The 15,640-nt window shown below is 33.0% G+C and overlaps 1 protein-coding gene, 1 long non-coding RNA gene and 1 pseudogene across 3 annotated transcripts; all 3 read right to left on the bottom strand.

Annotated features, from left to right (window-relative positions):
- Positions 1 to 884: 884 nt before the first annotated feature.
- On the bottom strand, positions 885 to 2,451 carry LOC114425498. The gene is made up of 2 exons (XR_003669232.1): positions 1,524 to 2,451; positions 885 to 1,355 (listed from the first exon to the last, which is right to left on the bottom strand). It is a non-coding gene; the product is annotated as an uncharacterized LOC114425498 (long non-coding RNA).
- A 275-nt stretch (positions 2,452 to 2,726) lies between these two features.
- Positions 2,727 to 4,645, bottom strand: LOC114367907 (F-box protein At5g49610-like). Of its 2 annotated transcripts, none has more exons than XM_028325160.1 (2): positions 4,212 to 4,645; positions 2,727 to 4,114 (listed from the first exon to the last, which is right to left on the bottom strand). In XM_028325160.1, exons 1-2 carry the CDS (start codon positions 4,229 to 4,231, stop codon positions 3,016 to 3,018), a joined length of 1,119 nt encoding a protein of 372 aa, XP_028180961.1. In that variant the 5' UTR covers positions 4,232 to 4,645; the 3' UTR covers positions 2,727 to 3,015. The 2 variants fall into 2 exon arrangements, with proteins under 2 accessions (XP_028180961.1, XP_028180962.1); XM_028325161.1 differs by having other exon boundaries at positions 2,727 to 4,100; positions 4,212 to 4,644.
- A 2,074-nt stretch (positions 4,646 to 6,719) lies between these two features.
- On the bottom strand, positions 6,720 to 15,360 carry LOC114367735 (annotated as a pseudogene).
- Positions 15,361 to 15,640: the final 280 nt, after the last annotated feature.

Below are 15,640 nucleotides of genomic sequence, written 5' to 3'. Positions count from 1 at the left end.
AAAGGGAAAATGTCCTCAAAGAATTCAACATTCTTAGTCTCCATGATGGTGTCACACTTAATCATATCACTCTTAAGAACTAGAAACCTATAGGCAGCACTATGTTCAACATAACCAATAAACAAACAATCAAAAGTCTTAAAACCCTATTTTCCTTTTCTTTGGATCGGGTAACATCACTTTGGCTAGGCACCCCCACACCCTCATATATTTCAGTTTTGGTTTATATCCTTTCCATAACTCATAAGGGCTCAAACTTGTTTTCTTATGTGAAATTTTATTTTTGTAAAATACAAGCAGTCAAAAGGAGTTCTCCCCAAAGGTTGTTAGGAGTAGAGAAACTAACAAGTAAAGCATTCATAATTTCCTTAAGGATTTTATTTTTCCTTTCAGCTACTTCATTTGACTCGGGTGAATATGGTGGGGTTACTTCATGAATTATACCTTCCTTTTCACAAAAGTCATTGAACAAAGTGTACTCCCCACCCCTATCGAATCTTAGCCTTTTGATTTTTCTATTCAATTGATTTTCAACTTCGGCTTTATAAGATAAGAACATATCAAACACTTCATCTTTGTGTCTAATTAGATAAACTTTACTATATCTAGAGTAATCATCTATAAAAGTTACAAAATAAACTCTTACCTCCTCTTGTCATAGTTTGTTTTAAATCAACAAGATCAAAATGAATTAAGCCTAGCAGTTCAGTTTCACGTTGTACAAAAGAACATAATTTCTAGTTAATTTTGATTTAACACATATTTCACATTTCTTACTTTGTTTACCATGCATATTAATTAAACCTATTCGTTGCAATTTCATAACATACGTTGGATTAACATGTCGTAATCTAGCATGCCATATATCATAAGAATCAATCAAGTAAGCAGAAGAAGATGCATTCTCGTTAATCACTTCAGAAACATTGAGTACAAAGAGACACTGATCACAATAACCCTTCCCCACAAATACATTATTCTTAATCATAACTATCTAATTAGACTCAAAGGATATTTTTACCCCAACCTTTTCCAACAATGTTACAAAAATAAGGTTAAATCTAATAGAGGGAACATGTAACACATCATTCAATGCCAATGTTTTTCCAAATGTGAACTTGAGAATAACTTTTTCCTTTCCTTGAACCGGAGTAGTTCTCGAATCACCAAGATAAACTTGTTATTCTCCATTCCCCACAGCAATGTAGGAGGTAAGCATAATCTTATTAGCACAAATGTGTCTGGTAGCCTTAGAGTCTACCACCCATTTGTTCACATTAGTGACAACATTCACTTGAGAAATGACCGCAACAATAACATCATTTCCTTCAACTTGGTTAGCCACAACTCTGCACCTGCATTGAGGAGCAAAATTTCTTGGCTTCCCACAAACAAAACAAACTCCATTTTTCTTGAAAGAAGGATTAGAATTAGGAGCACATGTGATCATATTAGAAGAAGCAACACACAGGTTATTATGTTTGTACTTTTTCTTGTTATTGTGATTAGTTTTGTTGACATACCTCTTATGAAACGGTTTGTCTTGTACTGTGTTTGCCTTGGTATGCATTGCTTTGGTTCTTACTACAATACTTTCCTTCCTATTTGTATCTTCAATGATAATGTGGGTGATAAAGTCTGGTAGTGACATTCGTTTGTGCCTGTGCTTTAACTGTTGTTTGTAGTCTATCTAAGACTTTGACAACTTCTCAATTAGGAGTTCAGAAACAAACTCATCAGGCAGAGAAATGTTTTCAATCTCCAGGTCTTACAACAACTTGTGGCATTCATTGAATTGTACCTTCATGTCTCTTTCTTTGTTCATCGTCCAACGGTAATAGTTGGCGATGATGAATCTCTGTCTGACCACGTTTTTGGTAGTGTATTTGAGTATGAGAGAGTCTCATATCTCTTTGGATTCTTTGTAGGAGTAGTAGACATCGAAAAGATCATTACAAATGACACTTAACCAAGTGTGACAACATACCTTATTGGCCTGAACCCATTGTCGAAGTTGATTGGCATCAACAACGACATCAGGTCTAGGAGTGGAAGAGCGAAGACAACTCCATGCATGTCTAACAAGGTATGAACATGTTCCTCCAATGACGAAAGTTTTGGCCAACGAAGACCTCAATTTTTTGAGACGTCAGGCAACGACTTGGCAAAGGTTGCAGTCGGTGGCATGGGGTTGAAAGCATCAACATTGTTGACAGGTTTTGCAGCTTCAACCAAGATATAAACCTTTTAGATTATTGTTGCTGAAGTCGAAAATCTCGAACACGATTGAACTTGTTGAGACATGACACTTATTGATCTAAAAAGTTTATCCGCGGTGTCCTACGCAAACCTCCCAGGATACAATAGGAATGTCTTAGCAGAGTTAAGATTACCAAACTCACAAAGATAAACAACTCAAAAATAAAAAGGGAGATAGATTAAAAGAAGCAAAGAGAAGGAACAAATAATATCACTTGATCAAAAAAAATTTCTCACACACACCTATGTTTTATCCTACATTGAAGAATATATATATATATATATATATATATATATATATATATATATATATATATATATAAGAAACAAACCTGAGACAAAGAAATTGAGAGTTATAAATAATTTATAATATTGTTTAATTAAATCTTTAAAAAAAAATCTTTTGAAGTAAACATTAAAATTACAACAAAAGATATAGTATCAGAAAAAATGCAATATCTCCAGCATATAACAATGACCAAATCAGTATGAAACACTTGCAAGTTGCAACTAGAAATGTATGTACAAAGGCCATTTATTGAAGCCACACACCAGTTTTTTTTATCGATCGGCAAGCCACACCCTAGTTACAAGAGACAACGGTGCAGCCATATAATGGCAAAGACAATATCACAGTCTTAACATGACTACCAGAAACAAATGATATCTTGAGCGAATAACTATGACTTAAATAAATATAAAACACTTGCAACTAGAAATATATGTACAAAAGTTATTTGATGCAGTCACCATGACTCAGTTACACGAGAACATTGTGCTGCGATATGCATGAGCAGAAAACCATAATGGGAGTGTTGAGCTATACTTCACAGAGTACATTTCTTTCCAAACTTGAGTCTTGCGATGATACACCAAAATCTGCTTATGAGTTGCCAAAAAAACACATTCACCTGTCTGACTGATTGGAAAAATGCCTGGCACCATTCCTCTGATACACCTCAGACTCACCTTATCCACCATACACCATTCATCTTTCCAGTAATCTTTTAGCACCCATATATTCATCCATGCTTCTGAAATTTTAATAACAGACAAGCAGCCATCGAAGTCCAAGAGATAAATCCTATTTCCCGTTCCACAAATCAAGTCATACGGTAATTGCATCTTCCTCCAAACCTCACAACTTAAATCAAGCACAAGTATATAAGTAGAGCTAGCAGTCAACCAGTGCAGAGCATTATTGACAAAAACAACCTGGTTCTTATTCATGTGAGTAAAATGGTCATCTTGGAACGAAACGAACTTCCTCCACTTGTTCAACTCCGAATCAAACACCAAACATATGAAACTTCCATCTGGCCTATGACCAAACATGCGATGGTATCCCGCTAGAACAACATTGAACTTCCGATATGCCGAATCACAGGCCAAACCAACCAAGGTAGCCTCGCCATCCGGGTAAAATCGAGTCACATGCCTTTCCCTACTCTTGGGAAGCAACCTGTACTCGCGAGTTACCGGATTGCAGACATAGAAGACACCCTTATCAGGAATACTAGAGCAGCACAGCAAGCCATTACAAGATGCTCGAACCTTGACTCTATCATTCAAGAAATTCAGTGAAAATTCAGACACACCCCTCAAATTATCAACACAGATTAAGCTAGTTTTGGACTCGGACGAATCTGAAATCTCCACCAGAATCATGGGGTTCTTCCTAGACACCTCATTGTAGAGTTGAACGAAATACTTATCCAAAGACAACCTATACCACAATTTGCACACGGTTTTGAACCTGAAAAGGGACTTCACAGGCAACCTTGCTAGAATCTGAATAACCACCTCATCCGGGAAAATCCCATCTCCTCGCACATCCATAACTGAAAACCAAAACCTCAAATACGCAATCCGATCATGAATAGCAGAATTTAAAAGAAAATAAAAAAACCTGGGCAACCAAAAAACAAGGCAAAGATTCGATCTTTGCTTACCGGAACAGAATTCGGGGCATCCGAAGAAGCTGCACTTGATGTTGTGGGGACAGAAAGGATTCAACTTTGGGGCGGTGGTGGGTTTGTGATGGTTGAAGAATGGAAAAGGGGAAAATGGGTATTCATTTTGCGTTTACATTTGAAATAAAAAACAATTGGGAATTATCGAATTTGAGTCGTCATTATCGCAACACACACGCACACGCAAGAATGAATGAATATTTTATATTGAGTAATATAGCATAGCGTTTACCTCAAAAAAGGGAAGACTGGGTATGTGGGTGGGGTGGATCCAGTTTAGAGCTTAAAGCTTAAGGATTGGGACGAAAAATAACGTGAATTCGGACAATGGGATAAAGGAAAATAGAGAAGGGGATCGAAGGAACATATGTCATATGATGGATGAGAAGTAGACAGAAATGAGTAAACTGCGGAGCATATGATAATATGATAAATGCAGAATGCAGACCAAGAGAGTTTTATTTTATATTTTTATGATGCCTGAAAAAAAATATAATTAACTATTTAAATTTGTTTTAAATACAACATTTTAAAACAATTATTATCCATAACTATTTCTAAAAAATAATTATCTCATTTCGAATGCATATTTGTTATCCTTAATTTATTTTTTAACTACTTTTATTACAGTTACATCTAACTCAAAAAAAAAAGAAGAAGACAAAGGCATTAAGAGAGTATCTTTTTTAGTAAAAATTAATAAACCTTTTGTATATATTGTACTCTTTTTTTAATCTTTTTATTAGACTTAATTAATTAATTTATAATAATTAAAAATATTTAATTTATTTAATAATATTAAATTTAACTTAAGTTCATATTTTTTTCTTCAAAATTATAGCTAATATTAATAGAACTTTTTTCATTTTGCAAATATTTTTAGAGGATAAAGGGAGAATCAGGTCTTCTTTTTTATATAATTAGAAAATTATACTTATTAGTTATTTGTATTACATCGCTCATTTTTTTACTTAGGGTATTTTAATTTTTTTTCTGAAATTTAAATTATTTATACATGTCATTTTTCTTCTTTTTTTGTCTCATTTTACACACCCAAATAAAATGAAAGAATAGGGTTGTGAAAAAAAAAACAAATATAAAAACCAAAACTGTTTTGAGACAACATCGAAACTAAACCAATTTATAAAAATGGTTCATTTACGTGTTTATGAAGGAGTTGGATTCGTTTTTTATATAAAAAAATCAAACCATATATGAGTATAAAATAGATAACTGAATTGATTGAATAGAAGCTATTAAAATCAAACCAATTTGAAGAAAAAACGTACCAATCTAGTTTATAGAAATCATTCGGTTAATCATATCACTTTTATAAGATGGATCATTTCTTTTTTAAAAAATCTGAACTGTGGACGGCCCTAAGAAAGAACTTATTTCTATCAATCTTTCTTTTTATTTTCTTTTTTTTACCAAAGCATCTAAAACATCATCTCACTTTTTACAACATCTTTTTTCCTCTTTTCTTTCCCTTTTTTTAAACTTTTTTCTCTTAAACAAAAATACTTATAAAAAAGACGAGGCATCCATAAAACAATACCAACATACTTATGTACCAGAGTAATGTCAGTGGGATTCTAACTAAATTAGGAAGTTAAGGTTACAGTTATCAACTGGGTGATCATCAGCAACACCAACATATTGATTTACAGATTACATCTCAACTCCACAAAGTCCTAAATGGAAACGCATTCAGTAGAGAAAGATTTTGGGAAGTAGGAGGTGTGAGTGAGTGACGGTAGTAGAAAGCATTTTCAGTGAAATTGCAAAGTGGCAGGAAGAGCCTCAAGTAGTTCACTAATGATCAGGTCTTCAGCCCTAGAAGAAACCATAATGAACAAATAAAATTAAAACATTCAGTTTTGAACTCATGGTAAATGAAATGAGTAATGAAATTAATCCATCACTCAAGTCATAATGGAATAACTCTTCAAAAAAAAAAATAGTCATAATGAAAAAAGTTTAGAAAACAACAGATAATAAAGCTCAAATATATGTGAATGGAACAATTAATTATACAAGTTCCATTAATTTACCACTGGATGAGAAGTATGAATAATTTAAAATATGGGAAACAATTAGAAGGTTTTCACACACAGTACACAGCAACAGATTAAAGGGACATTGCCAGCACGTTGTGAGATTACCCACTAATCGAATATAAAGGCAAGGAAGATCAATAAATTATACCAAACATATCACATTAAATGAATAAAAAACGGATCATGATTACCTCCAGTCGGATAAAACATGCATTCACGCATTCGAACGATAAGAACCATCTAATGAAGATCTAATGATTTATAAATCATTTCAATAAATTCAACTTAAAAACACTTTTAAAATACTGACCCTTTGGTGAAATCAGACTGTTCACATTTCCAACTGTATACTGTGTGACAACAGATAATCCAAATCCATAAAAGACTACTTTGCTAAATTAATAAATAAAAGAATGTGTTGTTTAAGTCATACCAAAGAAGCAAGCACCCATTTTCCAAAAATCCATTCTTGATGAGGCCTCAGATGACAATGATCCAATTCCTGCTCCTCCTTTGTATGCCAAAAGTAAACCTTATACTTGAAGCCAGGAAGAACACTAGATACCTGACCTACCCACTATCCTTCATTGTACCAAGCATCAACCATTTCACGCAGTGCAAAGCAGTTAACACGTTTGACATCTGGTGGATATGGCCTGATATCTGAAGCATCTGCCACTTCTTTCAGTTGTTCAGTCCAGTCATCGGTTTTCAGGGTCAAATACTCCACCAAGTACTTGCCATTCTGCCAAGAGTTGACAACAATGACAGTATATACCAGGCACCTTGGTAGCCTTCTTCATCACTTTTGACTTCTACATTTTCACCTTTGCATGAATGTGCCACAAATTTGCTTTGGGTGTTCATGGTCCTTGCTGTTACATCTCTAGGCTTCTTTGAACTATCGTTAGGCTTATGACGTTTCAACATTACTTTAATCCCAGTGCTATTCTTGGTTTTAGGCATCATATCTCCAAATTTCTTTACCAGCTCACTTGATTTCTGATATTTTAAAATCCATATTGTCCAATACATTTAAGCATTTCCGCCAAAAAAAAAAAGAAGAAAAAAGGATGCAAGAGAGATTAGGAAGAAAATGACACTTAAACACATAATATTATGTTATTTATAACTGCTACTATAGTTTGAAAATATTTCAGTAGCATTGAACTTGAATTTAATTTATTGAAACAAAACAGGCAACTTTATATCAAGTGACAACCATGAAATTAATATAACAAGTTAAGCATGATGCAAATGATTTGCTTTTGTAAGTTCCTTTTGCTGGAAAATTGTTACAAAGCTTTTTTATCTTGGGATCATTCAATTGAAGTCTCAAGTTTCAATTGATGCTAGAACTCCTCTGGAGAAACTGATTCATAATCTAAAGTAACCAGATATAGGATATTCTAATCAAATCTAAGAGAGTTTAGCAAACATTTGTGTTTGAAGTTTTACTATCCCCTAAATCAATTTTGGAAACAGTTAATAATATCAATTGCATTGCCGAAGAAAAGAGTGATTATAAAAAGGAGAAGCTTCTTTACCTTGGAAGGCATCACCCATTTTCCATCAAACTAGTAATCTTTGTACAAACATTCTCTGCTATTTAGTACTTCATGAGCAACGGCTTCCCACCACCCGTCATTATTATACCATGCATCAACTTCTTGGAACTGTTTGAAAGGGCCAGCAAATGAAACTTCAGGAGGGCAGGGCCTAATAAGCCGTGCATCAATTTCTTCTTTCAAAAGCTGGGTGCCACCATTGGTTTTCAGGTCCCTATATTCTACTTGAAACCTGTCTTTTCCTATTATATCAACAACAGTATCAAGAAACCAAACACCCTTATAACCTTTGTCATCCCTGCTCACTTCCTCTACTATCCCTTTTTTGAACTTTGATTCCTTTAGTTGTCTCCTGCTGTATTCTTCAGGCTTTATCTCCATCTCAGGGGGGTGCTCCTGCAACTCAAGTTTTATGCAAATTAGCAAACATCCAATACAATTGCGTGTGTTCAATTTGAACTTGTAATTACCATGGAAAAAAAAATACTTCTCATTACAAAAACATGAAAAGCATTAAATAATGCCACGGATCAGTTTAAAGTATGCCATCGAATAAAACTCTCATTTTGCCTCAAGATATTAATGACATGAAACTTGTAGAGAAAATGTCCACATTTATATAGACAACACTCCACTAAGAGAACACATTTCAATGTAGAACATTACATCAGATACAGGAAGGCACATCCACATTGGAAGTTTGGTATTTCCTTTCCAACAGAATATGCACGGGATATATTACCACCATATATATTAGCTTTTCTTTCATTTAGTGCTTTTAGCTTTACCTTTCAGTACCAAGAGTCCAATATCAATGAAAAATCCTTAGATCAAAACACCCTTCGCCACAAACAACAACAACAACAAGAACAGTCTATTTTCTTCTTGTGACGGTCAATGAACTCTTATAGCAATCCTCAGCAATCAACAAAACAAGATCCAAGTAAGCAACACTGTCAGTGAAGACGCCACAGGCAAAACTTTCAATCATCTCAAATATTGGTAACCAAGCCCTATCCGAATGTTAGCTACCACAAAGTGCTCCTAGCTACGGAGTTAAATAAAACCAACTTGGCATATCAATAAAAGCACGTGTAGAGATTTCATGCAAAGACCCACAGTTTCATTAGCTTAAGTTCATCAACAATGCAAAGTGATGACAAAGATTAACGGTACTACCCAACAGTTTGTTATTTGACTTAATCGGCGACGATAGTAAATGTAACAAGTAAGTTTAAACAATAAGACCACAACAAAAAATCAACTTTGTAGTAGCCAAGCTGAATATAAACTTGACAAGATTAGCAATAAAAAATTATATAAATGATAAAATTAGTCCTTAAATTTCTAAGTAACAATTTTTACTCCAAACAGCTTGTACACACTCATCATTTATCTTTATCTCTCTCTGGTGTGTCAATGTCTTGGTCCACAATCATCTTTTTTTAAAATTTTGTATCCTGCAAAATTCTAATCAATAAATTTATTCACCTACTCCAAAATATTAGACGTGGACTAAAGTGACCCATAAATAAAATTAGAGTAAATTACAACCATTATTTTATTACACTAGACACTCTTGTTTTTTGAATCTACAAAAAATCCTACTAGTTAGTTTTTCTTTCACATACCATCTTTTTGATGTTTTTTAGTTAATTACAATAATTAGCCTTGTTGTTTGCTTTTATTGATCCTTCTCTTTTTCCGCATTACTTTTAGGGTAAATTATAATCACCACCCCTATGTTTTGCTTTTATTACATTGGACATTTTTACTTTTTTTAATCCTACAAAAATATATTCTAATTGTTGTTTTTTTGTTTTACGCTTTGATTTTATTTTTTTTTGGAAGTCACTCTTTGATATGTTAGACGTAAGAAATGTTAGTTTGATATTGTCAAATGAGGACTACATGAATTTTAATGAATTTTTTTGTCTAAAATATCCTTATTTGTTCCTTTTAATTCCAGAATTGTATCAGTATGCACTCTTGGGAGCCTTAGATCAGAAGTCTGGAGATTTTTTTTTTCTTTTTTTTTCCAGTTTGGGAAACATGCTGGATTCTACCGTGGAATAGTAAAACCGTGGACCACTATTTATCACCGTTAGATGTAAACAATGAACGGCTGAGATTAATTGTTTTTATTCACTTAATCAATATTCTTAGCTAATTAAAAATTAAGACCAGCTAAGAGAGATTAGGGAAAGAAAGACCGAAGCTTTCTCCTCTTAGAGACTGAAACTTGCTCCGGCAGTGTAAGAGAGAGACGTGATAATTTTTTTTTAATTAAGCAAAATATGTAAGGATGCCCAAGAACAGTTAACAGAGAAACTGAAAATGAAGAATCTCTATAGCAATTACATAAGCTGAGGTTACTAAATATTAACATGATTATACGTGAATATTCAGTAACCCACAGGTAAACTAACTTGCGAGTTTTTAGTTTTTAATTATACTTTTTAAACTTTAAGCTAGGTATTCTTTTATAGTTTTATTAGACACACTTCAAATTGACAATAGAATGTTTAATAATGTGTTTTGACCATCCAAAATGAACGTTCATATTTTTTGAAGAAGGAAATAATGTAGAACATTGTAAAAAAAAATGGAAATGTAGAATCTGTTTTGCCTATCATCTACAATGTTCATTAATGGTTTTAACAAGGAAAGATTTCTCATGTCTCTATGCATATGGACTTGAAGAAGATCTTGTGTCTTGCTCACTCTACATGAAAATATTTAACTAGCGGGGCAGTTGGTTTATTTAATTGAACAATCAATTTTAGTCCATATTATAAGGGAAGAATGTGACCAATGCTGTGAATTGTTTTGCTCCATATTATAAAATGCAGAATGTGTTAAATGGAAGATCTGTACATATTGTAAGACGTGTTCAATGTTGTGAATAGCTTTGGCTGAATGGTTGTAATGGTATTGGTGGAATCGTATCTAGCATAAACTATACTATTTATTTGTCATTGCAAAATGTGATGCTAATTATGCGAAGCAATTTACATATTTTTTGTGGTTCTAGGCTATAAAGCCTGACTAAAGTTCCTTCATAATGGGCAAACAAAATAAGATGTTTCTGTATCAAAATGGTCCAAATCCAAAGATATATATAATATATATATATATATATATATATATATATATAAAAGGATCCAGGCACCAAGAATAACTCTTTTTTTGGTGTAAAAGAAATCTACATGATGCAAGAAGTAAAGGCCTCCAAGTTTTCTATACTATATAAGCACTCAAACAATGCTTTCTTTTGCATTTACATGTGCTCTTGTTGTTTTGGGCCTGTTTTGTGTGTATTTGTTGGGTTTTTCTTTGTGCATCCATTAAAATTACTGGTGCACCCAACATTTTAAGTGAAATGACGAAAATGTCTTTCACTTAAATTTAAAAAATATGTATGTCTCCTTCTTTCTCTTCCTCACGACTACTGTTTGTCTTCTTCTTCTTCACTTCTGCGCTCTCCTTCCTTGCATCGTCAAACGCCATCGTTCGTCCCTCCATATGCTCCTTGTCGCGCCGCCAGTGAGTTTCCCCGCCGTTGACATCGCCTTTGCCATTGTCTCCACCATAAGTGATTTGTCTCCGCCCTCTACTTGTTTCGCATTGAGTTATCAAGATTGATAATCCGTATAACTCATACGGATTGACAATATGTATGGATAATACAGATTGACAATCCGTGTGAATTATAAGAATTTGCAATTCATAACTTTTTTTAATTTAATATTTAATAAAATAATAATTGAATAAATATTTTTTAATTAAAAATAAAATAATGTTTTTGTTGTAAAATATTTTTTAATAACTAAATATTGTTGTATATTTTGTATGTGTTTTTATTTAATTAATTATATTTGTTTTTGGAAGTTGGTTTTTAATAAATAATTTAAGAATTTTTTTATTTAAAATGAATGTATAAATATTATTTTATTTTATTTATTTGTTTATTTATTTTTAAAATATAAGTAATTTAATTATATTTTGTATTTAAAAAAGTTTTTTTTTATAAATTTTTTAAATATCATAAATTCCAAATTTTTATTAGTATATATTTGACAATTTAGTTTAACAAGAAAATCTAAATTTTCAAATTACAATTTTTTTATTGATATAGTGCTATATATATTATTACACTCATAATATTAAATACTTATATAAATAGTGTTTGGAAGTATAAAATTGAAATTTCTTCATTTGTTTAAAATTATTTAAAGGTATTGAGATACTAATTTGTTAAAAAAATGAAATAGTCATTTATTAGAAATAAAAAAAAAAACAAAATTCTACTTAGATTTTGGTCATTAATTTAAGTTTACTAGAATTAGTAATGTCAATTCTATAAATTTGAAAAAAGAATTTCTATATTCATTAATGAATATATAAAAGTCATAAAAAATTTATTTAAAAAATAATAATTTTTTTATTTATGAATTATTAAATAGTAATCGATTGAATTATTATTTGAACGATGACATTAATTATTATTCCTATTTAAATGTGTAGATTATGGTTAGAACCATGATTGCGTTAGGCTTTAGGCAGGATTATAGGAAGATCCTTAGGGACAAAAGTTAGTGGTGATGCGAATGAAGCCTTCCAGCATCAAAGGTCAACAACATCTGCATGTAGGCAACGGACAACTGCACATGTTGCTGAGGATGTTGAGCATGTAGATCATATAGCTGACGAGGTTCATCACCAGCCTTAGGAGGTAGTTGCTGAAGGTGGGCCCCATGATACCACAATTTTGGTGGACTATGTTCATCATGTGGCAATCATAGTTTGAAATAGAGAGGTATTTATCTTTTAAAATATATAATATTTCCATAACTATTTTTTATTCAAGTTGAAATGATTTAAATTTTTATTTTCAAGAACGTCTTGAGTTGAAGTTGTCCTCCCATGGAAGGAAGGTAGAAAAATTTGGAAGGGCTGCTCTAGAGATTAAAGGCATAGTGGCTGTCATAGGATTAAGTCCTCTGATTGAATGTTCCTTGAACACGGATGACATGCGACTTATATTTGCTTTTGCGGAGAGTGACATAAGGAAACTAGTAGTTTCCATCTTTAGTAGGAGAGGTGATTATCACCCTCGATAATGTGATATCGTTGCTACATTTGCCTATTACAGGCGCCTTCCATAGCTTTGAGGCTTTTAATGTAGACAAAGTCAAGGACTTGTTAGTTGACTTTCTTGAAGTCAGTTCACAAGAAGCAAGAGATGAGACATTGTAATGTCATGGGGCAAATATTCGGCTATCCTGGCTGCGAGACATTTATCGTAGCAACTGTGATGCAAGACAGTGGACTGTAGCAGCTCGAGCATATCTTTTGCCTTTGGTAGGTTACACATTCTTTGCTAACAAGAGTGCCACACACATGCGTGTGGTATTCTTGGATACATTTTGTGACCTAAGCCAAAATGAAAGCTACATATGAGGAGCTGCTGCACTGGTCCATATGTATGAGAATTTTAATGATGCGTCAAAGATAAGCGTCAGGCAATTTGTAGGATATATCACACTTTTACAGGTATTTATAATTTTTTTAAAATTTAATTTTTAGTTTTGTAGTTTATATTGAGTATTGTTTTGAATTATTTTAAATATGTGCAATGTTGGATGTATGAGCATTTTCCTATTGTTGCTTTTTCTATTGCTGCTAAAGATTATCATGAGAGAAAACCACTTGCTTGTCATTGGAAGTCTGGGAAGGCATTACCAGTGTCGGTGTATCGTAAGCAGTTGGATAGATTGACATCTGATGTTGTGTACTGGATCCTTATAATGACCATCGTGCATTCATAGAATTAGAACTGGTCTCATTATTTTCTGGACATATCAGATGAGGTCCCTCTACTGTCATACACTGACCAGAGAGGGTTGTGCGACAGTTTGATTATGTGCAGACCATTCCTCCACATCCTGCTGCTCCATCTTTATCAATAGATGATAGATGGATTCAGTTTTTTGAATATCTTGCACGGGTGAGTCAGATTTGTGTTGCGCTTGAACAATGTGCAACAAACTACATAGAGTAGTTCTACATGATATCTCATCCTTTCATGAGTTTGACATAGCTTGGGGATTCTCTTAGACATCCACCTGGGGTGTACGGTGAGACATTTATTGAACTAGATCCTCCTCAGCAGTTGGTCGCTGCGGCGGCTATGGCAGAACCATCTGTAGCTGCACCTGTTGATCAGAATGACAATCCACCAAACAATTTCAAACTTCATATGACATTCATCGAACTGTTGATCAGAAGGACAATCCACCAAACTCTCTCAAGCTTTCATGACATAATCTCATGCATTTTTTTGACCAACCAGGATTTTACATTTTGCCTTCACATTCTGATCAATGTGAAACTGACACAACAAATTAGCAGACTCAAGGAAAATAGTCACTACATTCATCAATGCTAGATCTCTGTCGGTAACAATAACTCCAGGGAGTGCATCATGTTTGAGAAAATGCCTCAAAACTGTTCTAGAGTCCAAACATCATTATTTAGATGTTTTCCCTCCAAATAGGCAAAAGCAGTAAAAAATGTCATCCCTGTTGATGTCACACTAACCATGTCAAGTAACGACAACCTGTACCTGTTTGTTTTGTAGGTATTATCTATGAGAAATACCAAATTACAGGCATTGGATAATTTGATTGCATTAGGATGACTTCAAAATATATCACGTATAACATCTTCATCCTTCAATCTATGCCAATGAATATACTGATCCCGTTCATGAAGCTTTATTAGTTGTTGCATTTCAGTATTATTGTCTCTTATGGAAGAACGATATATATTTTTTGCATTGTATACTTGCTTAATTGTTGTATAACTGTTGACATTGTGCTCTTTCAATGTTTGAAGAATATTTCTTGGTTTGACCATTGACTTTGTCATATCAACAATAATAATCTTCTCATCCTTAGTTAGTCGACCAACATATGAATGTCTAATTAATGATTTAGTCAATTCATGATTGTGACTCCCACACATTAACTTCACCATCCATTATTCGCCTCCCACCACTAGTTTCACCTGCAGCTTAAAGGGACACCCACATTTTTCACTACCAGTAACTGTTCATACTAAATCTTTCTTCTGACCCTATACTGATCACTCCTTTCACAACCAATTAAAACAAATAAGGTCCTTCCTCTAATACCAGTATCTATGTCTTACCTCATAATCATCGCCACAAAACCAATATCATAAGCAACAGATTAAGCCCAATGCAAAACATAATCACGGGTAACAAGCACTTACAATGCAATTCATACATGTTTAGTCTTCAAGGGACATTCATTTACTTACTTTAACAACAAAAAATCATATTAATACCTGAAAAATATTGAAGGCATCGAAACTATCAACGTGTTGATGTACACCAGGTTCCTCTTTGTTTGCTTCATTCACATCAACTTCTTCAAACATTACATTGTCATGCATCCATTGATCTTCGTCCATCTTAGCAAAACATAAAAAAATTCAACAACAAACAAATAACCTCTGACCAACCCATACTCATACTATCACACAATTTTTAAATTTTTTTTACTGCATTTAGTAATACAATACAGTAAAATTGATAATCATATATGTTAAAATTTAGACATCCATAAACTAATATATGACATAATATAATTATTTTTTGACTTCCATAAAGTAGTCAACTTAATAATATTTACACAAATATTATAAATATTTAAATACTCATTGAGTGCTAGCTACCAAACAAATTATCAAC

This window comes from Glycine soja, chromosome 9 (assembly GCF_004193775.1).
Source record: "Glycine soja cultivar W05 chromosome 9, ASM419377v2, whole genome shotgun sequence".
In the NCBI taxonomy this organism is placed as follows: domain Eukaryota; kingdom Viridiplantae; phylum Streptophyta; class Magnoliopsida; order Fabales; family Fabaceae; genus Glycine; species Glycine soja.
This window is presented reverse-complemented; position numbering and strand designations above follow the sequence as displayed.